Below are 23,616 nucleotides of genomic sequence, written 5' to 3'. Positions count from 1 at the left end.
TGATATCATCATCAACACCTAGTACATTTGTTTACATTTTTTACCAAAATATCAATTTGGGTTTTCGCTGTGTTAAGTGTCCAGATCAGTGGCATATGTTGTTTCGTGTGCGATCGGTTTGGCTTATTTCGCTCTGCGTCAATTCTTAGCACTCAACCCAGCTCTCATAATCGGTATTTATGGTGCACCATGGCGACCATCGAATCGTTCATGCAGTACACGTTGTGCGAACTCTGCCGGGTGAGCCACAACGTTGGGAAGAAGCACGTGTATTCGAAGAAACATCAACAAATTGTCAGAAGTGTGTTGGCGAAGTTCCTCAAGAAAGTAAGCGCTGACGCCCGAAGTTGTCGTGTCATCTTATCTTTGTTTCCACACACGATCCTTCTTTCTAGGTGCATGAAGCGAAGCAGTTCCTGAAGAAACCCGAAGTGCACGATTTGCTTTGGGAAGATGGAGCCAAAGTTTGGTGCTACTTTTGCGCTGCGGAGATTGAGAAACACGGGAGAAACGTTGACGAAGCGTTGAGCGTTCGCAGCTACAACTTTCTCTTGCATCTCGCAACGTAAGTGACGTGCTCTCGTGTTCGTGCGTTTAGAGTTTCTGTGCCATCACCGGTGTTTTTGCGCTTGGATATTTTTATTTTGTGCTTGGACGTGCTAAAAACAAGTATCTTTCAGCACAAACCATGCGATGCGTTGTATCTAAGGCCCGCATACTTGAAAGACATATCAAAGGATTTACGGGTTGTCGACATGCCAACGAATAGGAGCTGTACTGCGTTGAGATTCCACTTAAAACTTCAGTCAATTCTAAGAAGCTCTGAGTCGTAAGACAATGTGCTGTGTTTCAACAAATTTTGTCCGGGAACTCTGCCGTCTACATTTTCTGATCAGTGCGGCAAGACAGCCAATCGACTGTTCACGACATATGTTGGCAAAAAATTTAGGGCTCACTCGGACTAATTCATGAAATATACCGACGCTTTCAAGGCGCACTCGAACTCGCACCAATATTTTCCTCAATCGGACTCGGTCAGGCTCGAACTCACCGAAATATTACTCACTTGACTCACGGCTATGTGTTAGTGAGTCACGTTAGCATACGTGTATACTATTAGCTGTTTGATGTGGAGCTCACTCAGACTTCCTCATGAAGTAGGTACACCTCGTCATTAAGGCTCGCTCGGACTCACATTCGCCAAAACTTTGCTTAACCGGACTCATTTAGACCGACTAAAATTTTTCTCGGTTGAACTCACTCGGATTCAAACTCGCCAAAGTATTACTCACCTGGACTCGCTCAGACTCGCGGCTATATCCGAGTCTAAATGAGTCTACTGATGAGGGAGTCTGCCGACCGATGAATCACAACAGCTTGGAGTTCGATACTGAGTGTTGGTGCAGGGCAAAGTAACAGTGTCGTGTTTAACTGATGCAAAATTTCTCTTACTGATGTCAACAGCAATGCAAGTGTTCATGAATTATTCGCATGCAATATTCACGAACAGGATTTCACAGCACGTGCTTGCGTTTTTTATGACCTTTATTTCTATGCACTCGTGTAACTTGTGATGTAATGCATTATTCTCATTGAAGTGTTCAAAAGCGTAGCTAATCATTTGTGCACAACTGTGCGTTAGCCTTGTACTGGGTCACAGAAGCTGCAGAAAACTAGCACTGCCAAAGCAGGTGTTGGAAGCGAAGCTTGAAATGTACAAATCATTGACTGCATGGTTCCGAAGCCAGCTAATACAATACACGGTGTAAGTACGCTGTGCCAGATGGCCAGCTAAATATAGGCTTTGTGAGGATTCTCATACAAAGCAATCCATTGCAGACACGTGTGTAGCATGTGACACTGCTAATAGCTCAGAAAATAAATACTTCACTCAGTTTGTTTTTCTGTAGGCCTGAAAGATTACCATTTTCAGCAGAAATTTATCGCACACTGGCTTTTTAGTATTCCCTGATTTAAATTCTACTTCAATCTGCTCTGCTACGCAATTAGCAGCAATTGCAATCTTGTGTAGGTTTGTGTTGCAATAGAACATGTCTCATTAATTGGAATTTCCTATGACAGACCGGCTCACGAAGCAGCCTGCAAAAGCTTTTTCTGGAAGAACAAAATCAACAAGGCATCAGTAAAGCTGTATGTCATCAGCAGCGACGTCGTTTCTAAGTATGATCTTGTTAAGCTTGCATAACTTTTTTTTTTATTATTGTGCAGTCTATTCATAACAACCATGCTATTTTACAGAGCAGAGCCGCTTATTAAGGCTGCAGAAAAGGCCTACCTTGAGAAGATGGAAAGGCTGCATCAAAAGGTGGGAATGTGTTATGCTTGGCATGCTCTTCTAGACATATGCATTCAGCTTGTACTTATGTCAGTATACACTGGCTGACTTCAGAATTGTTCTCATAGCATTGGTGCACTAAGGTCCGTAAACAGTATCTAAGCCAACGCATTGAGCACATCTTAACATGTGAAAATGCACATCATCACTCAGTAACGATCACCGATTTATGGGAAGATAGGCTTTCATACTGAAAACTATCAATTACATTGCTGTAGATAGTACGCCTTTTATTATGATAAGGACCTCTATTCACGATCCATGACTAGTCACATTCTTAACGGTTAGTAAGAAACTGTAAACTTTCTTTTTTTTTTCTAAGATAAAGCTTTTTACATTGTAGTAAATATTTCACTAGCAGTTGTCTTCATGTATCTTTTGTATTTGTTAGTTAAACACTTTCACTTCTGCTGAGATAAAATTTGCATCCTGTCTCTGAAGTCAGAAAGCTGCACTACAGGTAGAGAATCCATCAATCGGTTTAGTCAGAAGTTAATGCTAAACAAACTGAATTCAGCCGATATATGTAATCGTTCAACAAACTGTTGCATCCTTACATGTTCGAATTGTCCTCTTGGCATTCAGCTTCTGCCTCGGCAACAAGTCATGAAAATGCACTTAGTAACGGAAGTTGCCGATGTTCGTAAATGAACAGATTCTGTCATGTTTTATGAGCATTCTGTGTAAAGTGAGGTAACGTAACCATGTACATAGTCATAACTTATTCTCTCTCCCCCTCCCTTTCTTTAGAATGTCACAGCCATCCTAAAAGCCGACAAGCAGCGAGAGGACACTGTGATGAAAGCCCGCCTCGAGGTTTGTTCTGGATGAAACGTATCCGCATTGTGTATCGTTACTGCGCATCTCATTCTGTTGCTTGAATATTTCCAATTTGCTCAGAGCTTAATTAGCAGAACTAAAAGATGGAAGTACAGAAATATGGTACCTTGTGTAGCTCTGATCATGCAACTTTGAAGTTAAATTAAACTACACCCTTTGAGGCCAATTGAGCACTGGTCTCATATGCATTCTCTTTGAAGTCTAAAAAAATATTTGCGGCCATGAAGAAATCATATTTGTATTCCATGGTAGTTGAAGGCACACTATGGAAATGGTGGCTGTCTTGTGACTGCTTTGAATGGCAGTGTTGGATGTTGAAGCAGAGTTCGGAATTCTTGAAATCACAACATTTGGAAAACTAAGGATTTTTTGTTATATATATGTTACGCATGAATAAAGCCATGAAGTTAGCACTTGTGGAAGAGTACTGAAACAAATATAAGAAGCCATAAAGCAAATGTTTCTTTCTACCTCCAACTGCACATTCTTTGATAAAATTATGTATGAACTTGCTGCTTTCTAAAATAGAATGCTTTAGTACATCTACGTGCACACCTACTATATGTTCAACAACGTGAATATAGGCATTGCATGAACACTAACGCTCTTTGATTATCCTCTTGCTACCTGCTCTTTGCAATCATATTACTGGGTCATGAGAGGATGAATACAGTATAAGTGAAAGCTCATATTGAATTAAGTGCTTCAATGTAACTTTGTAATAGAACAGTCTAATTAAACATTAGCAATACTGGCTTGAAGACTACTGAAGCATGAATGATCTTGAGTCAAATGACAAAAGTAGATTAACATCGCATCCCCAACCTTTATCTTGAATGCTGTGTTTGACCCTTTGGTCAAAAATATAACTGATAGTGCCTGCCATTTGTCTTTTTTTCTTTTTTTATACGTTCTGCTCTCTGTGCATTTCCCATCTTGCTCATTGACCAACTAGACTTTAAGCTCATAGTCATCAGTGCACATGCAAACGGTAATCTTTACAACCAAGATAAATATAAGCAGTTTGAGTGGTGAATACCGGTGGGATGGAATATACCCTAGAATATTTTTCAAAGATTGTGGGGCCATTTTCACCATTATTATAAAAAGGCTCTCGCATCCTAGTGTGTTCACTACGTTGGCCAGTTTCTTTGCTCACGCTGCCCGATATTGTTGTTTATTAAAAGAATAGCTGGAAAACTCCAAGCAAATGAGCAGTTCATTCACATAGTACTCTAGGCAAGTTCCAATAATTATTATTTATCCATGAATTTTGGGCTCTCTGGGTAATGTAGCATGCTCCTCAAAATAATTTATGATGTCTTACATCTATTAAGGGGACAAAAATTTGTCACACTTCTGCTCCGCTTTCCAGGTTTATTGCATAGAGCTCATGTTTTGCAAGTTTGAAAAGTTTTTCATTGGCATTCATATTTAGTAATACTACCTTCTATGCAGTTTACAGACCAAATTAAACAGGGCAGTATTTGATTTGTTCAAGACTCTCAGAAATTCGCATAACCGGCATTCTTCATAAGACCAAACAAATTCTTTTATTTACAAAAGGGAACATAGAGAGTCATTTAAGAGTGTGAAGCTGTATATTTCAAGAGGCACTAATGTGCATACTTTGAACGTTGCGTAGTGTGAACAATGTGTCACCAAAAGTCCCTCAGTGTGTAGGTATTATCGGAGTGCCTGACTGCTTTTTTGGAACGCTTACGCTCTCAATGTGCTGTGAATCCTGAATGTCCAAACAACAGTACTCTTCAGCGGTTAGCGAACACGCCAGTTCCCAGCCCCAACCTGGTTGCAGCAGTTGGTCGTCGGTAAATGGAAACTCATCGTGTGAACAGGTTAGTCCTGTGAAATAGTTTTCCCATTTACAGAATTTGTGTTGTGCCAGAGGCCACATTCTCAATTTATTGCTTCAGGTATGCCCATAGTAGTCCAAAAACACAACAGGGTGGTTTAGCAGCTCTCGTCTTCATAGGAATCGCTCATGCTTCCGTGCATCACGCATGCGCTCCAGGGAGTTTACTCCCTCCAGGGTGTATCTTGAACAATAAATTGTCTGCCTTGCTTGTGTTTCCTTTCTTGAAAACAGGGTGCCCTCTACTTTCCTGTGAGGAGTGTTAAGCCATGTTGATAATGTGTGCCATTCATGATCTATAAGTACCAGGTGCTTAGCAGTAAGAAAAAAAAAAAAAAGGCATTCAGGCAAGATAAGCTTTGAAGAATACAAGTTAAAATTCTTAGAGGGTTCTGCATTCCCAACTGTACTACATATCTCATCTAGTAAGCGATGTCGCAGATGCTTTACAAGAAGTCATACAGTCGAACCCCGCTACAACGAATGCTGCTTCAACGAAACATTCACGGTTCCCCGTCAGCAGTCCATAGGAGTCAATGCATAAAGATTGTCACTACAACGCAAACTTTTTCTTCTGTCATCCCGCTTCAACAAAATTTTACGGTGCAATTTCAGGCTCAGATATTTATTGCTATACAGGAAACCCAATCTTTAACACTTTGATGCATTTTCAGAACCTGAAAATACGTCGACGAAGTCTAAAACACGCGTTGGCACCACCATAAACCACCGCTGTTTAGCAAGCATGGGTGCTGCCATTGCTCGATAGCGATGGGAATGAGACTGCCCTGCTTTTGCCACTGACTTGCTTTCGAGCCGCAGACGATCCGAAGCTGAAGCTCAGTCGCTCAGTTCATGGCTCCGTGGTTCATGGTTTCCTTCACGCAGCTGCTGGGTGCAACCGCGGAGCATTGCCTTTTCTGATTCCAAGGCTTATCAGTTTATTCGCGCTTGGCCAGTGTGGTACCTAAGCAGAGTGGCTGTTCGTCCACATTATCAACCAAATCAGCTACCCGCAAGTGATGAATGATAAGAATGGCATAGAATAAGGCAAAAGTCCCCGCTCCACGATACCCTGCCTCCATCTTGGCGTAATTAGATACACTTAGTCGGCGGACAGCTGCTGGTGTTAACGTGTTAATGCAACTGTTTTGTATGTTCACGAAAGCGATTGTAGGCGTTGTTTCAGTGTGGTTTTCACCATGGCCTCGCTATGCATGACTGTGAATCGCGTCGTGACGCTGCTAAAAAAAAATAGGAAGCAGCAGAGAACAAATAAATTTTAAGTATAAACATTCTTTTGTTTTTCTAGCTCAGATTAGCTATATATTTTTCGATTTCATTACAACGAAATTCCCGCTTCAACGAAACATTTTCTGTGCCCCGCGAGTTTCAATGTAGCGGGGTTCAACTGTAGAGTGGTTATCAAAAGTCTTGTACTGTGTGTTTCACAGTCCAGTTATTAATGTGCAACATTTTCTATAAGACAACTGTTTCATTTATTACAACTACACTTTGTAGGCTTAGCGTTACACCATATTATGTATTTGTGCACCTCTGATCCTTTGGTATGTATGTTTTATTTGCTAGCTCTGGCGGCTGCCGCTAGAGTAGTGTCAGTTTCTTGGTGTCAAATGTGGCCAGTGGTTCAAAGTTCTTCTTATGGTAAAACTTCTACATTTTGCAACATAAACGTATACAATCTGTTACTCTGTGGAGAGTTGCGTGCTACCCACCTATGTCTTTCACACGTCACTATGTATTTTTGTATGAGAATGCGAGCATTCTGCCATTGCCGACTTTGTATCAAACAGTGAAACTGTCTGCACAAGGGATCGCTTCATTGCATACTGCTTCCTTTGCAAAGAACACTTTTGAAAAACTTTGGTGTTCGTGCTTTATATGCGGTTGTGATCAAATCACCACATACATATTATTCTATCTTGCAATTAAATGCAGAGCCTAATAACACTTAAATAGCAGGCCATTACTAACGGGGTGCCATCACATGTAGCGTTCTTATGTCATCCTGTGCTCTGTATAAATTTATCCGATAAAAATGATCACTTTTGTTCCGCCTTTAAAGCGGGCGATACTGCAAGGGACGATGGGCAACATCCACACCGGTGCAAAGCCTCCTTGGCTGTACGAAGAGAGCGAGGAAGATGATGATGAGGAGCCAGCCACGCCCAAACGTCCACGCATTGGAGAGGTCTCTAAAACTCCCATTGGGCCCACAATGGAGGACTTCCAGAAACATTGTATGGTTACACTTTGTGGTAGTATTTTATGCTACCTGCTCTGGTAGCACAATGCTTATGGCATTGCACTTGTGCGGTCAATGTCGATGATTTAACTGAAGGGACACTAACGAGAAAAATGGTTTCTCCTACATTAGTAAATTATCATTCACTTGCTTTGCTGCAAGAAGGTGCTTGGTAAAAGAGAAAATGCTCTGAAAGAAAATGCACGAGGCAATGCCACCTTAAAGTTTCCACACCAGTCGCCTTGATGTCATAGATTTTGATCATATCTGCTATAGCCCATTTACTTCCTAACTGGTAAAAAATGAAGCACATTGTCTTCTGAGGGAGCCACAGACACAACATACCAAGTTTCGGGAAATTTCATTGGGCCAATGTAACCAAAATATGGAAAATCACTGAAATTCTATGACATCACTATCGCAGACTGTGATAGGAGGCTTGAAAGTGATACTTTCTACACTATTCTTTTTTTATTTTTTAGTTTGGGTTAGTGAAATTAATGACACTGAAGTTTTTAAAGTATCAGTTATCAGTCTAAACTAACTTTGGTGTCACTTTGTCTCTTTACAGTAAATTGGAAAAATGCTCACTTGCATTGGTTTAGGGGAACTTTTAAAAACTACGGGGGGCTAAAATTTCATGGGAGTCTCCAAATATGCATTTTTCGTGAGAGCGCAGTGTGTATTCTGCTTCAATAACACTGTATAATTTGAATCGTATATTTTAAAGAGGCGAACATCATCCGTGTGGAGATGCACCTTTCATAGTGTAGCTTGGAAACCTGTCTACAAACATGCTCTTTCATAAAGCGTTTAAACAGCTTTCATGCGCGGGCTTTTATGTATACCATCTTACATGTATCAGGTATTATATACTAGAGCTCTCTGCTGCATCCACACATCTAGTACCAGTTCAGTGTCATTTGTTTTCTGCACTATACTTAGAGTTACATGCCTTACAAAGGTTCTGTATGTGCATTTCATTCAGTGTTCCTGGAGAAAAGAAAAAAGCTCAACCCGAACAGGGTGGGGGCAAATTTCGACCACTTTTCGAAGACTTCGGAAGAATGGCTGCCATCGTTTGGACGTGTGTGGAACTTTGGCAGGAGATGGCAGTCGAGGTAAGTTATAATCTTTGACACATTTGTATAAATTTAGCAATATTAGAAATTATGACTTAATGTGCAAGGTCATTGAATTAAACTGTATCAAAGCTAATAGATCTTTCTTAGGCCATCTATATTAGTGGCATAAGTTACTCTAACATTATTGAAGCTAAGAAATAAGGAAAGCTTGGAAATATGTCACTTCTGAAACTTGTTTGTGTTTTATGTCACAGTGTGAACCTCACAGGCTTAGTGCCTCCTTTTATGTTTCTTCAGGAGTCAGTACCGAAAGGAAGAGAAGGCTGCAGGAAAATGGAAGAAGCCAAAGGAAAGTTAAACTGCGCCTGGACGAAGACGTAACAGGAAAAACCCGGTTAACCACTTTCTGTAGATACATAGCAACAATAAATTATCCATTATTTTCTCAAACTCTCACAGCAATTTGATTTTGATGTGCATGTGATGGGCCATTACCAGTGGGCCCCGCATAAAGATGTCATACAAGCATTGCATGTAGCAAGCAGATACCTTTGTTTTGTGCTATGTCTATTGCAATCATGACATGCGTATTGTGTCGGCGTTGAATTTCGTATGGCCAAGATACTGCTGCTAGTAATGCATATATGCCCGCCCTTCCATGTTTTGGTGACCCAAGTTGGTCATCGCACTGTAGCCAAGCTTGGACTGTGTAATTATGGGTTAAGGGCAACGAACAGTTCATTCGCAGTACTGTAAACTGGTATTACTGACGGCACTGCATCACAAAACATACAATGGGCAGTTCTTGAAGCACTGCCGTTGAAACGACTAGAAAGAATGTGAAGTGAGTTCCATTTGTTTCCTTATGGTGTATACTTGCATAATAGGACTGTGTGCTGTTGACTTCTACTTCAAGTGTTTTTGTTACTAGATCCTGTTGACACTGAAAACTAAACATTGACATATTGCCATCTATCCTATGAAAATAGGATGTATTTTATAATTTACCGTCATTAATGTTCTGATGGTACCATCCACAGTTGGCACAATATCTATGTTTTGATTTTTCTTGTGCAACTCCCTTCTCTTTTTTTGATATGTACACGGTGTTCCATTTTAAACAATGCAGATTTTTTATAAATATTCTAATGCAGTAAGGTTCCTACTGTTCTCGCACACGAACGCCATGTCAAAGCTAAAATTAACTTGACACTGTTGCAACTAATGAACAAAAAAATGTTAATTAACTTAAATAATTGACTTGAGGGCAGGTGTCTAATTACAAAGTTGTAGTGAGCATGGCAATTTAAACACATACCTATTTATCAAAAATTACAAAAGTTGCATGTAGTTTGAGATATTCATCATCAAACTTGACGGGTGAAGTCGAAACTGATCGCGCCTCTCTACATAGATCCACTTCGCCTCGAATGGCTATATGTGGTATTGCTTGCGTTATGCCAAGCCATGGCAACATACGACGATGAGAGCTTACAACAGCGCACCTATTGATGGGGAGGGACACAAAGATGAACTTATTGAATTTCCTTAGACTGTAGAAAGTCTCTCACTACATGACCACTGTTACTTTGGTGCCCACCTTGCCACTTGAATCGCCACTGTGTAGCACCTGTAGAATGCATCAAGGCATACTTGGAACAAATACTTCTACATTAAACAGTATGTTCGCTTAGGGCATGTGGAATGGCCACTTCGCATTGAAATATTTCATGTCTAATTCATTCTCGTCAAAGAAATATATGTATCATTAGAACAGCTGCAGAGACAGGAATAATTTATATACATATCTTATTCTTATTCACCAAACATATACACTCAGTAACCATGATCACCAGTCGCCACTTCAAAGTCGGATCCTTCTCTTGAAAAAAAAAAAAAAATGGATCTGCACTTTATATCACCTATTACAGACATTATGAACTGGGATAATAAAAAAAGACAATTTATTAAGCTTGACTTGATGCATTTTGTAACTTTCAACGAAATTATACACATTAATCATATTAAAATAACAATGTGCTTGCCTGTATCGGGAATCTAGGCATCTCTATCGGATGATTAGTTGCAACTCGCACACATAGCGGCGCTTTACAATAGGATTCAGGTTGCAGGGTACGCAGTGTGTGCTAGTCAACACCACAACAGGTCATACGGTTACGACGTAAAATGGCACGTGACAAAGTGTACAGAAAGAAAAAGTTGTAAGTCTGAAGGGCTCGTTTTTCTTTGTTAGACACAATATTAATGAGAATAAGTAAACAATGATGCCATGAAAAGTACAGGGGATGTTACCATAAGTAATTATTATAAAAATCTAAACAAAAAAAGTTACCTTGCTGCCGTATCGGTCAACTTCCAGCTTGTATTTAAGATTGCATGCAACAGGAGGCCAACAACCAAAAAAGAGTGTTCCAAACTCGCCAGGATGGCTACTGGCGATGGTGACTGACATTCCCACGTCTACATTATCATATACACCCTATTAAGTGAACGGAGGGATGACCGCGGCCACAGCTCAGCGGTAGACCATCGTACACGTTATTCGAAGGCCACAAGATTGGTCCCTGCTGACAGCGAATTATCTTTTTGTCCACTTTTCTTCCCTCGCATTTACATCACAATTACTGCTAATAGCATCCCCTATACTTTCCTTGGCATCATTGTTTGTTCTCATTAATAAAGTATACAGAATAAATTTTCGTAGCTTTATTCATCTTTACATTGCAGTAATCTGCGGCACGTGTAATTGTGAAGACATGTTTCATTACTTATAATTGTGGTTCGCTTCTGCAATGTAGCTGGGAGCCACACAGACGGCCCAGTGGATTTATTGCGGTACCTCCACTTCTGGGCAGCATAGAACGTCCATTTGCAAGCATCTTTATTCTTGTCCTGGTCCGCTTCGAGTTTTCCGCACTTGCAATGCTAAACATTTGTTTGTGCACCTCACAATCTTTAAGGCAAATGAGAGCAAAACACGAAGCAAACTTATGCAATTGGCCTTGAGGAAAGGTACGAGATACTCTGCGCGGTGTAGAGCTCCTTGAAAAGTGCAAGCACTTTTCCCGTATACACGCGTACTTTATTATTCAAAAAGTTTTTGTAGTGTTTTTCTTGTAAACTCCAGCTGCAACCAAATCTTTTGAAAAGCTGCAGGATTAGCTGACTTATAAATTTCTTTTTAGCAGCCTTCCAGAATTTGAGCGAAATATGATTAGACGTGGTGATGAGTGAATATGATGCAACCGTCAGCACGCCATTTTCGGGATTTTTCAGCATGCCTCAGTAATTCGCAGGAGTCTTTGAATTTCCGATGTCAGCTGAAGGCCGACCCAGCCTGGCCTGGGCAATGAAATCAAGCGAATTTCGTGATTAAAGATGCCAATTTTCGCTACAATTTTCGGAACACTAACTCGTATTTCAAGGGTCGAGTTTCTCTCATAGGCTGCTCTATAAGTACGCCATGTGGTACAAGTCTTTTAATGCAGCCCAGAATTTCATTGTGGTAAGCTTCCTGTAAAGCGTGCTTTTTTCATAACTCTGATGTGTTGACATGTGGAGCCCACTTTTAGTCTTCCTTATCTATCACATGGTCTATCACATGGATTTTACCGATCGCTGCTGGTGTAAGTACAACGTTTCCACATCTTCCTACACCATATATTGCTGCCATGACAGCAAAACACATAGTAATCCTAGAAGGGACCTAATTCGTCGGCCAGTAGTTTTGTTACAATGTGTGCGATTTTAACGGGAATTGTGGGGAAGATGCTAGAAGAACGACCATTTAGTGGCCAATTCCGGTTATTGATGGGCAAAGTTGAAAAGAAAAACGAATAACTAAGATATAACGAAAACTGGAAATGCTGCTTGCACCTATAAAACGTTCAAAACTCAAATGACCATGCAATGCACCTAAGCGGGACGAATGAAGGTGTCTAAAGGTTGTAAACCATTTACCCTACAGCATGTAGGGTGTTCAAATGGCCTCGAAAAACGTGAAGCTTATTTGATGTCAACAGTATATAGTTTCTCTTGTACACGAAATGTCGCGTATTTGGCTATTTGTTTTTTTTTTTGCATTGTCCATAAACAAAAAGAAAGACTAGTGAATTTTCGTCCTTTCTCAAGATTTTGTTGCAAACCGCTATAGTATCAGATAGTTCATAAGAAATTAATAGCCCAAAGAAATAGGTCACCTTTTAAAGATTCCCCGCGTATATGTTCTGAATGGAAATCGAAAATATGAAATCTTAAATGCGCGTGAGGGTGTCAGGCGCAACGCTTGATTGAAAGGTGATTGGCAGTTTACAGGCCCACTCGCACTTGTTGACATTGTTTTATCTCGTAGTCGTCGGCGACACCTCAGGTACATTCACTGTCACGTCGAGCCGCTGCTAACGCCACATGCCTTTAACTATAGTCTCTTCGCTACACCTCTACTACATAACAGGTAACAATTCTCGCCAGTGTTAAACACTTCAGTTGGTATCACAGAAAAAGGATGAAATAAACGTCATAAAGTGAACAGAAACGTCAACCTCTCTTCACCTTCACCAGCGACTTTACAACAGCTGAACCCGGAAGTGGTCACTCTTCTCGAGCGTGCGGCACGGTGCTCTTCCGGCGACGACGTGCTTCTAGCTTCCGTTGAAGTGCTTTGCTCAGTCTCGCCTGACGGAGTTCTTGCACTCTCTTAAGCACCTTCATTTGCTCGTTGTGCTGGTAGCGCAGCTCTGCCACTTTGCCTACATTTGGTAAATGAGAACAGAATTTTACGTTGTATAGTCAACAGCAGCATAGTATAATAACAAAGGTTGGCAACCGGCAGGCCGCATGCAGTCCGTGAGACAGCTTGATAAACTTCGATACTCAGTTCATTCGATGATTTCCTGAAAACATGGTCCAGTTTAACGCTGCTGTTTTGGTGAAAGCATCCTGAAACTGCTTCGAAGTATTTCATGAGGCTGTGAGTGATTGCGTGCTTAATAATCTACTTATCTCTGATGACCTGAAGCGCCCCCATACCTAACAAAATCACAAGTATTTTAAACAGGTTATTAACGAATGTGCTAGGCTTTATCTAACGTACCAAATATCTTTTCCGTGGGAGGCAGCGGAGCGAGATCAGACATTGGCACCGGCGTTGGTAGCGTCGTCCGGCCGACATCTGGAGTCACGAGTGAGCTCTGTGGGAATAAAAACACGACAGGTGTAATATACGAAGGCCAGTTTGCACTCATGTGAGACAAATGAGCCGCAACGATCAAATACACTTTGCTGCAATGAAACGTTTCTTCCGTTTGCCTACAAAGCTTTGCTATGTAATAATGTTTTTGTGCGTACATATTACCAGAGAGTAAAATTAACCACGACTAATCTTTTCGAAATCATTTATAGCCATGTATTCGTGAACCCTTGATAATTCGACACCAGAGCTCACTAGTCGAAAATACAGATAAGTGTACTGACCCTACTCAGTGCTCTTTCGGCGTAAAACAGCTGCGCAGTGTCGTCGTCTTGGAAAGTGTCCGTATCAGCATCCATGTGGTAGTCGACTGAAAAAAGAAAAGACATATATTGCAGTATATTCAAGGCTGGAGATTATTACAGTTTTTAATAAAGCTCCGAGAAAAAAGAAAGAAAAAGAAATCTTGCTTTGTTTCACCACCTGTAAACTACTAGACTGAATACCTGTGTTTACATCGAGTTTTTTTTTTAATTCAAACAGCTGATCATTCTGAAGCTATGAAGCGTGGAAACTTGGGCAAGTTGGTAGGACATAACTGAATTCAGGAACAGCGCAACCTACAAGTAGTTACTTCGTAACTACGGAAGCGAAAAAACAAGGACAGAAAAGAGCGCTGGCTTTCAACAATGATTTAATATCGGAGTGAAGTACATATAAAGGCGAAAATTGAGAAAAAAATGGGTATGCGTGGAAGGGTGCAGGAACAAACTGCGATACACTGTCAGCAAAACTCTTGTCTCCCGTTGAAAGGGCTGAGAAAACAAATGCATATGTAGCGCTCTTTTTTGTCCTTGTTTTTTCGCTTCCGTAGTTACGAAGTAACTACTTGTAGGTTGCGCTGTTCCTGAATTCAGTCATTCTGAAGCTCTGCGCTACACATAAATCACAAGCCGCATGACACGTGCCCGTGACTGTAGATGTTGGCGAACTGTTGAGACCTTCTGAAAAGCTTGGGGGAGAGATCCAAACCTCTCCCCCCTCCAAGTTGTTTTGTTTGTGTCTATTTGTACATGCCCAACTACAAACAACGACACGCACATTTATACTCCCCCCCCGCCGTGAAATAAAACCTTGATTACATAAACACCTGTTGCTCTGAAGGAGTAGCGTTTCTCAGGGCCCAATAAAGTTCTCTCTCTCTCTGCACGTGTGTCTGTCTGTCTTAAGAATAACTACCTCGTTTGAGGTGAACTTCCTTCATATGCCGAGCTCACTTACCACCGTCAAGCTTGATTTCCTTGCCCGTGGTGTTTTTGATTGAATCCTTTATGAGCCGTATTCGTTCCTTTCGCAGCAGCGCGGATTTTTCTCGACACCGCTCTTCCAAAATGCCGAGGTCGTGGTATATTATGTTATTTATCACCTGCAACAAATTATAGCAGCAATGAGCTCAAAGTGTGTTTTTTTTTATTACCACTATTCTGTTGAGCAACGCTGGGTGCCTTAATTTCGATGTTTCTCTCTGTTTCAGTAACATGGGTGCTGTAGCAATGACAAAATAGTCAGCATAACGTAATACCCGCTATCCTGCTCTTGGCCGAATACAATCTTCATGATAACCTTGCAGTATGATGATCTTTGCTACCTTAGCAAGTGTATATGCAATCGCAATGCTACAACTACAAAGCGTTCACTGCATTCTTCCAAGTGCTATCGCGCTCGATTAAAAAGAATTGAGTGATTTGTTAGCGAACTGTACAACTTACTAATCTCTTTATACTACTCCTTTCGCATTTCTTTTGAGACGTCTCATCTTTGAGTATATTGACTGATTTATATGTGGGGTTTGATGTCCCAAACCCATCATATGATTATGAGAGACGCATTAGTAGAGGGCTCCAGAAATTTCGACCACCTGGTGCTCTTTAACGTGCACCCAAGTCTGAGCACACGGGCCGACAGCACTTTCGCCTCCATCGAAAATGCAGCCGCCGCAGCCGGGATTTCATCCCGTGACTTGCGGGTCAGCAGCCGAGTACGATAGCCACTACTCCACCACGGTGGGCCTATCTTCATCTTTCAGTTGGTCAGTATGGTGCAGAGAGAAAATAGCACCGTTGTTACTTCAGTTATCATGCGTTTACACTGATTTAGAGGATACTTTGAACTGGTATGCTATTCAGAGCGTCTAGATAATGTGAAAGCGACCTTGACGACTCTTCTATTAACAATAACGGTACTATCGAGAAAGTTTTCGCCATCAATAAAATTAGCCAATATAGCTGGGCCCGCCTGCTGCGTATAAGCAATATTCGGCTGGCATGCTAGTAGGAGACATTTCTCGTTGTTGTCGATATGTTTTATTTTCACATGTCACATCTCGCAAACCTCAATAGATTATGCCTATCTCGATTGCAAGGAGATGCGTTTATGACCTCAGTTTTGAAGAAAAAATAAAGAACTTCATCTGTACGGCTACGCCCGCGTTTTGAATCAAATGACGACAAATCTCTAAGCGACCATTTTTTATACCTTATCTAGTAGACACGAGTTAATTTCATGAAACAAATGGGGGTGCCATATTCAAATCGGTTACATTGTGAAAAAAAATTCGGCATGCGCCATCCATTATTACTTACCATTTCTAGCCATTGCTTGAGCGCTCCTGCTCTTCTGTAAGCGCTGTTGTAGCAATTATAGGCGTGCTCTCGTCTCTCAGGCGCCTTCATGTCCGAGAAGATATACGTGACGGCCTGCAAGGTGGAGAGAAATATGCACTATGTGGCGTCTGCGCATGAGCGCATTTGATGTAACAAAACCTCGGAGCATGGAGAGAAAGTAGTAAACGTTGCGCGAGACTTGGGCGTATACGCACAAGGGACAGGGGGGCGCCCCCCCCCCCCCCTTGTCAGGTAAGAGGGGGTGGGGGCGCAATGTCTAACGTCTGCCCCATACATTGACATGAGAGAGAGAGGGGATGCAGTGATAAGCCTACACCCGCCTGAAGGGAAACCTTGCGCACACTTATGGCCGCGAGATGGTTGCCGTATTCTTTTGCACCGCTTTGTATACACTGCGAAATGCATGCTTGTATCTATGCTACCTGCTCGGTATGTTCATGACGATTTCGTGGAGTTGTGGCGTACCAGTTCTCGTATATCTCGACACAACAACGTCGACGAAGACAGCATTGATTGATATGTGGGGTTTAACGTCCCGAAACCACCACCAAGATTATGAGAGACACTGTAGTGAAGGGCTCCGGAGATTTCGACCACATGGGGTTCTTTAACGTGCTCCCGAATCTGAGCATATGAGCCTATAGAGCATTTTCGCCTCCATCGAAAAGGCAGCCGCCGCAGCCGGGATTGGATCCCACGACTTGGGTGAGCAGCCAAGTACCTTAACCATTAGACCACCGCAGCGGGACGACGGCAACAATAACAACAACAAAAGTTGCACTTGTGCTCGAAAGGCAAATGATTAATGGCGGCAGCAATGAGTGTACTCGATAGTACAACAAAGTAACGCAGTTTCATCAGCACTACTAATTGCAGTAAGTGGTCGCTAACCTTACAAGGTACACCGACTAAGTCTGCAGATGCACTGCACAGATTCAAAGAGTCTAATGCGTGAAATTGCACACTGTAGCTACAGCCATGCATCGCTGCAGATGTATAGATTATATGGCAAATAGGGTGCGTTAAACCAGCACATAGCGCAAGTCAATTTGACTGAATGTACGCATAGGCGAATGCTACACGAATAGACAGAGCAGAAAAAAATGAAAATAAAGTAGAATAAAGTAAACAAAGTTATCGTCGCGTTCTATACTATACGCCGCGGGTTTCGGTCTTCCTGTGCCTATCAGCAAACTTACATCCATCATGGCATCGTGATATGGGTACGTCCTGCGCATTTTGCATCCTACGGCTACATGCAATGTGCTCTGCTGAGCGCAGAGGACATCGTTCGATATGCGACTTCAATTTGTCTCTATTGGCAATGCAAATAGCGAGAACGTTCTTTGCGTGTGAATCTCTTTACCACGATACAGACGCTACATCCTCTACGTGATCGAGATGCAGCCTTGATTTTTCTGCTGCACAAGCATCAAGCTATAGAAAACGTACCTTGTAGACCGTCTCTATTTCGTTGGGGCTGCAGTACGGGAACTCAATATTTTTTAGATAACGTTGAGCCCCTTGCAAGTTCTGTAAGGCTGCACTGAGGTTGTTTCTTGTTTCGGCTGCACAGTAGTACCGCATCTTCTCGTCGCTATAGAGATAAAAGAAGAGAGAGAATCTATACATTACGGTGGTTGGCAGTGAATAAATGAAAAAAAAGAAAGCTTTCGCATTCAACGCATGGTTAGTCAGGTTGAGTCGACGAGATCAAATGTTATTAGACTTCCCGCTGTGCATGCTATGCTATCTTATCTGCGCTATTTATGTCTGTGTTTCTTAATCTGTGTTGTCTGACCGGAGAGGTTGGTGTATAACGTCAGTTTTATCTTGAAACAGCTCGAGTCCATTAGTACGCTAAGTAACTAATTTTATCATATTTATCTTACTATTAATCTGCGTGGCGAAAAACACTTCTTGGAGGTCGGTTGCTATGAGTGCTTTTACAGAATCGTGGCTGCCATGTATGAGGAAAGATGATCACTACTGCCCCTCGTGTACACTTCGGCCTGCCAGCTTGTCATAAGATCACGTATTGCGTGACGCCAAAGGGCAGAAAAAGAGTGTTCCACACTCGCCTTATTGGCTCATCTTGCGGCCCTGACTGACACTAGTATACGTTTAAAATATACATATATACGTATAAAGTGGACGGACAGATTCGTGCTGTGGTAGCTAGGTTGGTAGAGCATCGGACGCGTTATTATAAGGTTGTCTTTTCGTCCACATTTCTTTCCCCACATTTACGTAACAATTACTACTAATAAAATGCCTTAGACTTTCTTCGGCATTGTTGTCTATGAATTCTCATGGTCATGCGGCCTTCTATGTAAGATTATCTAAAAGCCCATGGTCGGGCGCGTAGCCAGAAACGGTGCAGAAGACTGAGGCGCAAAAACATAACGAGAAGCAGGAAGAGCAGGGGAGAAGACAGAACTGTCTTCTCTCCTGTCTTCTCTCCTGCTCTTCCTGCTTCACGTTATGTTTTTTGCGCCTCAGTCTTCTGCACCAAGTATGCACCAACTAGCCCAAAAAACAAGTCGTTTTGGAATAGCCAGAAATATTTATTGGAGCGGGAGCGAAACGGGGGGGGGGGGGGGGGGGGGGCTTTGGCAACTACTTTATCTATATTAGTGCGTGCGTTTGTATGTGTGCGTGTATATACAGACATAAGTAAATTTGATTGTTCGTGGCGCAAAGTGGGAAAAGTGCCCCCCCCCCCCTCTCAACCTCTTCACTCGTGTTGAGGCCGCCGACGGTGGCACTTTTCCTGCGTGATAATGCATATAAAGCTTTCGCTTAATTGCGGATTAGAAAAACCGCGTAGTAAAATCTAGGTTCTTTGTGATGTTGTAGAAACCAACTCTCACCACTCGGCACCCGAGACGCACCACCCGAGGTGGTATAGCAAAGTGGGAGAAGAAAACGTGCTGCCGCTATACCAATAGCGGCGATTGACTTGCTGGTCGCTTGAAGATGAAGCAGAAACGCTGGAGAACTTCTAGTAGGCTGAGAGAAACTTCTATTTACAGACTGTACAAACTTACATAAGTAGGGGCGTCAACGTTACAAAAAACAAAAGAAAAACGCTTTGGAAATGAACCGTGTTCTGCAGGGCGACCCTACGGGATTCGGCAGAGTCGATGGTGCCTAACACCTCAAGCCCGTTTCAAAACTCTTGGCAGAGCTCCGGGGCCTCTTATAATTTCCTCGTTGCTCCGCCCTTACACAACTCTCGGCGAATCATTGCCTATTTTTTTTTTTTTTACTGAAAGGACAACACACTTGGTCGATCAAAAACCCCGACACAAGAACGCCACCTTCGTGCTCGCAGGGGTTCAAGCCCTCTCCCGAAATAACACAACCAAAATGTAAACAACACCGAACAAGAAAAAGTCATAGAGGCTTGGGCAAGCTCCGTGGCACACAATTATCTAGACAGAGCTACACGTACCGGGTATTGCGGCCATAGGACGACTTCCCTGTAACACGTGAACTTCTTGAGGACGGGGCATTAATTCGTTTGTCCCCTGTGCGCTGTAAAAGAAACCTCTCGCTGACCACCCGTGGTTTCACTTACAAGCTCATTTGCGCGGGAGCAGCCGAAGACATGCCACTGCGACAATACGCACCAAATCGTCGACTGGGCGCCCGATCATCGCGTCTACAGCCACCCTCTCACGTGTCGCCAACCCACCCGCTTCCGAGAGCTACCAGAGCTAAACCGGGCCACGACAAAAGGTTGTTGGTGACCTCCAACTTTTCGCGACGCGCGCTGCCTCGAAACGGTATGTGCGAACACTGCATGCGGCTGGGCCGCAGATGAACCGGAGTGAAGAGTCACTGTGCCGATCTGGGTCTCGGAAGAGGCCCATTGATGTGCCGACGTTTCTAATCCCTGTTGCCCACGTGGGGGTCAGTTTCTTTTTCGTGACTTAACAGGAACTCGTAACGCTCGGCCGTCTTCGGCGCTGCGGAACTACGCGGGCTACCATGCTGCGCCCTACTGTCTGCGTTCACGGCAAATCTGGTTGGACACGCTTCGACCGAGTGCAACTAAAGCAATACTGCCTGCCAACGGCTGACATGCCTCCCCAAGCCTACGACCCAAAGTAAATAAAAGCGAACTAACTGCCACGCAACCAATTCTAACCGTGGTCCTACAGGCGTCAAAGGAAGGTCTCAAGCTTCGCGTGCATAGAACGTGCCTTTCGGGGACAGTGTCGAGGTCCTTCCACTTCTTGAGTGCCCTGGAGAACTGGGAGCAAGCCTGGCGCACCATGAGCAACGCCTGTGACCACTTGAAGTGCGTCAGGTCCACCTGCTGCTTGCAGATGTGAAGCTTCTCGAGGTCCAGGGCAAGCTGGCACTCCAGCTCGCTCCCGGAAGTCTTCGAGATGATGGTGTCTGTGGGAAGAAAAAACTATGGGCGCAAAAAGAAAAAAAAACAGCCCGTTCCACGCCGTGTACAGGCAACAGTTCTAGGTGGTGTTGGTACAGGCCATCTAGAAAGCCCACGATATGGTGGTAATGTTAAACCTCACTGTCCCAACATGGGAGCTGCCTGCGTCAACCTAAGCGTTGAACTTCAGGAGCCAAATAAAGTTTACCATACCTTATCATACCATGCCATACCATCTCATTCCATACCATCTCATTCCATACCATACTAAAACATTTCCACGCCGTCGAAACTGTCGGACATCGCAGCCGTAAGCGTGTGAGTGTATATGATTGGCTAGCAAGGTCATGTGTATCGTCATCATGATCGTCACAATTTAGCATAATCATTTAGAGCATGACTATCAACAGCGTTATTGTCATGATCAAGCGCATCATCATCATTATTATAAGCACCCTCTGCAGTGAGATGGGGAACCTGCGCCTGCGTGACAACGAACAGACGTGCAGCCGGCGCAGGCTTCACTAAGAGCAGAAAAAGGCCCCGCCGCGGTGGTCTAGTGGCTAAGGTACTTGGCTGCTGACCCGCAGGGCGCGGGTTCGAATCTCGGCTGCGGCGGCTGCATTTCCGATGGAGGCGGAAATGTTGTAGGCCCGTGTGCTCAGATTTGGGTGCACGTTAAAGAACCCCAGGTGGTCTAAATTTCCGGGGCCCTCCACTACGGCGTCTCTCATAATCATATAGGGGTTTTGGGACGTTAAACCCCACATATCAATCAATCAATCAACTAAGAGCAGAAAGTTGACAGAGACATTTAGTATAATCTAAACAGATGCAACTTGTTTTGGGAGAGATATTTTATATTTTATGCCCACTCAGATCGAAACAGTTTATTGTCTTCTGATTACAAGGTGTTCCAGTAATGCGAAAGAGTTCCCGTGTAAAATTACGAGCCGGAAAAGCACGTTTGCAGCCGATTTCCGGATATACGTTTTATTTTCGCCTAGCTGAAGACTTATAGCCGATTTCACCCAATTTCTTGTTACTGATTTGTTCTTTTCATTCGGCGTCGATTGGCCTGGCTTACAAAACTCAGCTGCGGTGCCACATAGTAATATCTGAGGTTTGACGTCTCAAAACCGTGATTTGACTGTGAGAGACGCCGTAGTGGAGAGCTCTGGAAATATCGACCATGTGGTGTTCTTTAACGTGCGCTCACATTGTGCAGTACATGAGCCTCCACCACGTCGCCTCCACGGAAATGCGAGTGCCGCCATGGCCGGAATCGAACCCGCGAACTTCTGGCAAGCAGCCGAGCACCATAGCCACTGCTTTACCACGGCGGACTAACTACGATACCGGTCGAAGTGACGTACCTAGCAGACTATCTCTGTCCTGGTACAGTTGCGCGAGCTCTTCGCAGTCATTCGAGAGCTCTTGAACTTCTTTCCGCATAACTTCAATTTGCTTTTCCGTCGCTTTGAGCTCGTTGTTGCAGACTTCCTGAGATACAAAAGAGAAAGAAAGAGAATGAGATGACGTATTCAAATACCGTTTCACGACTATGTCACCGCCGCTTAAAAATTGTTCACTCGTTAATTTCATACTAAAACAAAATCTGCTAGTGTCTTCATCAAAAGTGTCGTTGAATTGTTGCATCATAGTTTATGCGAGGTTAGTCACCTTTTTTTAATTTGGTACGTGGAAGTAAGAGACGCCAATATCTCTGCTCTTTTCTACATCCTTAAGTGTTAAGCCGTGTGGGATTTTTTTCTAGCGTGTGTTCTGGACAGTGTGTCGATGCTGGCAACCGCACGTTACTTGATGAGATACAGTAAGATACAACCGATTTCCTCATCGTATAATCAGCGCAACCTCCGTTTTCTAAATTAAGAAATAAAGGACGCGTTTGTATAACCTGTGCATATACCATAAGCATATATATAGTCATGCACTTAACAAAATGAGATATACACGATGGCATTTGCGTGCGCTTGCCCCAGATATTGACTGATGAAATGATCACTGTAGACATGCTCTATAACAGCTGTTAACGAAACAAAGCGCCTCATAACTTGGTATAGCACCGGCTGAAATACGCTCTTAATTAGTCTAACTCTACTTTCGTCGAAAATTTCAACGTTGATCTCATTATTGAATGAATCAGTAGACGCTTTTAAAGTTGTTGCATCATCCCTTCTAGAAGCATAACTGTCGTCACTCACTCTCCCCCACACCCCTACCAGCTTATTTTCTTTTATTCGTCTTTGTCTTTTCGGCCTTTTAGATTATCTGTGCTCATAACCGATTATTCTATTATATACACCTCTTGTACTTTGCCCAACTCTATGTGCGAAATTTTCCCGGGGATGGAAAGCTCTGTAGACAGGAGTCTGAAGCTGTTTTACATTAGAAAGGGCCTATAGGGCTTTAGTACCTATCGTTGCTGGCGCTTCATCGTACGCGTGTATAATAGCACTTCCTCTGACAAAACCTACACCCTTCTCGTGTCTTCCATTTCCCAAACATCTCGAAACGCCAGCTTGTATACTACAGTAAATTTAGGCACAAAAGAGACGAACTGTTCTCCAAAAAAACTCCCAAGCATTTCCCCGAGGGTGAACATGGTTAAGTGCGAATACACGGGGTGATGCTATGAGGGGTATTTATTAATTCGCACTATTATATTTATTAATCACACTATGGTGCCTTTATGGTGTAATGGTTCCTGGGAATCGCAATTTGATCACACGGGGGAGTTTACGTTAACTCACTGGCGAATGCCAAAGGATTTTAACTTCACTCCCCCTCACGACCCGCTCTCGACGGGAGACTGAGAGAGAAGGCGGGCGCGCAAGAGAGAGGGGTGCGCGCGCAGCTGCAGCGAGCGAGGATAGC

General features: G+C 43.0%; 2 protein-coding genes across 3 annotated transcripts in view; one reads left to right on the top strand and one right to left on the bottom strand.

Moving 5' to 3' along the window:
* Positions 1 to 49: 49 nt before the first annotated feature.
* On the top strand, positions 50 to 8,870 carry LOC119172590 (centrosomal AT-AC splicing factor). 2 transcript variants are annotated; one of them, XM_075892559.1, is made up of 9 exons: positions 50 to 327; positions 396 to 565; positions 2,083 to 2,181; positions 2,260 to 2,326; positions 3,107 to 3,172; positions 4,960 to 5,052; positions 7,156 to 7,330; positions 8,324 to 8,456; positions 8,718 to 8,870. In XM_075892559.1, the coding sequence occupies exons 1-9, from the start codon at positions 190 to 192 to the stop codon at positions 8,776 to 8,778; spliced, it is 1,002 nt and encodes a 333-aa protein (XP_075748674.1). In that variant the 5' UTR covers positions 50 to 189; the 3' UTR covers positions 8,779 to 8,870. The 2 variants fall into 2 exon arrangements, with proteins under 2 accessions (XP_075748674.1, XP_075748675.1); XM_075892560.1 differs by lacking the exon at positions 4,960 to 5,052.
* Positions 8,871 to 10,212: 1,342 nt separating this feature from the next.
* LOC119171376 (BH3-only protein sayonara) overlaps positions 10,213 to 23,616 on the bottom strand; it is a 34,260-nt gene continuing 20,856 nt past the window's right edge. The window contains exons 6-13 of the mRNA XM_037422222.2: positions 22,095 to 22,221; positions 20,525 to 20,723; positions 17,766 to 17,910; positions 16,272 to 16,385; positions 14,911 to 15,055; positions 13,914 to 13,999; positions 13,534 to 13,630; positions 10,213 to 13,189 (exon numbers count right to left, since the gene is read on the bottom strand). Coding sequence (XP_037278119.2) covers positions 13,032 to 13,189; positions 13,534 to 13,630; positions 13,914 to 13,999; positions 14,911 to 15,055; positions 16,272 to 16,385; positions 17,766 to 17,910; positions 20,525 to 20,723; positions 22,095 to 22,221 — 1,071 coding nt within the window. The 3' untranslated portion in view covers positions 10,213 to 13,031. The remainder of the gene's footprint in view (positions 13,190 to 13,533; positions 13,631 to 13,913; positions 14,000 to 14,910; positions 15,056 to 16,271; positions 16,386 to 17,765; positions 17,911 to 20,524; positions 20,724 to 22,094; positions 22,222 to 23,616) is intronic.

Source organism: Rhipicephalus microplus, chromosome 4 (genome assembly GCF_043290135.1).
Source record: "Rhipicephalus microplus isolate Deutch F79 chromosome 4, USDA_Rmic, whole genome shotgun sequence".
In the NCBI taxonomy this organism is placed as follows: Eukaryota; Metazoa; Arthropoda; class Arachnida; order Ixodida; family Ixodidae; genus Rhipicephalus; species Rhipicephalus microplus.
The sequence above is the reverse complement of the archived record's forward strand: the minus strand, read 5'-3'. Positions and strand labels throughout refer to the sequence as shown.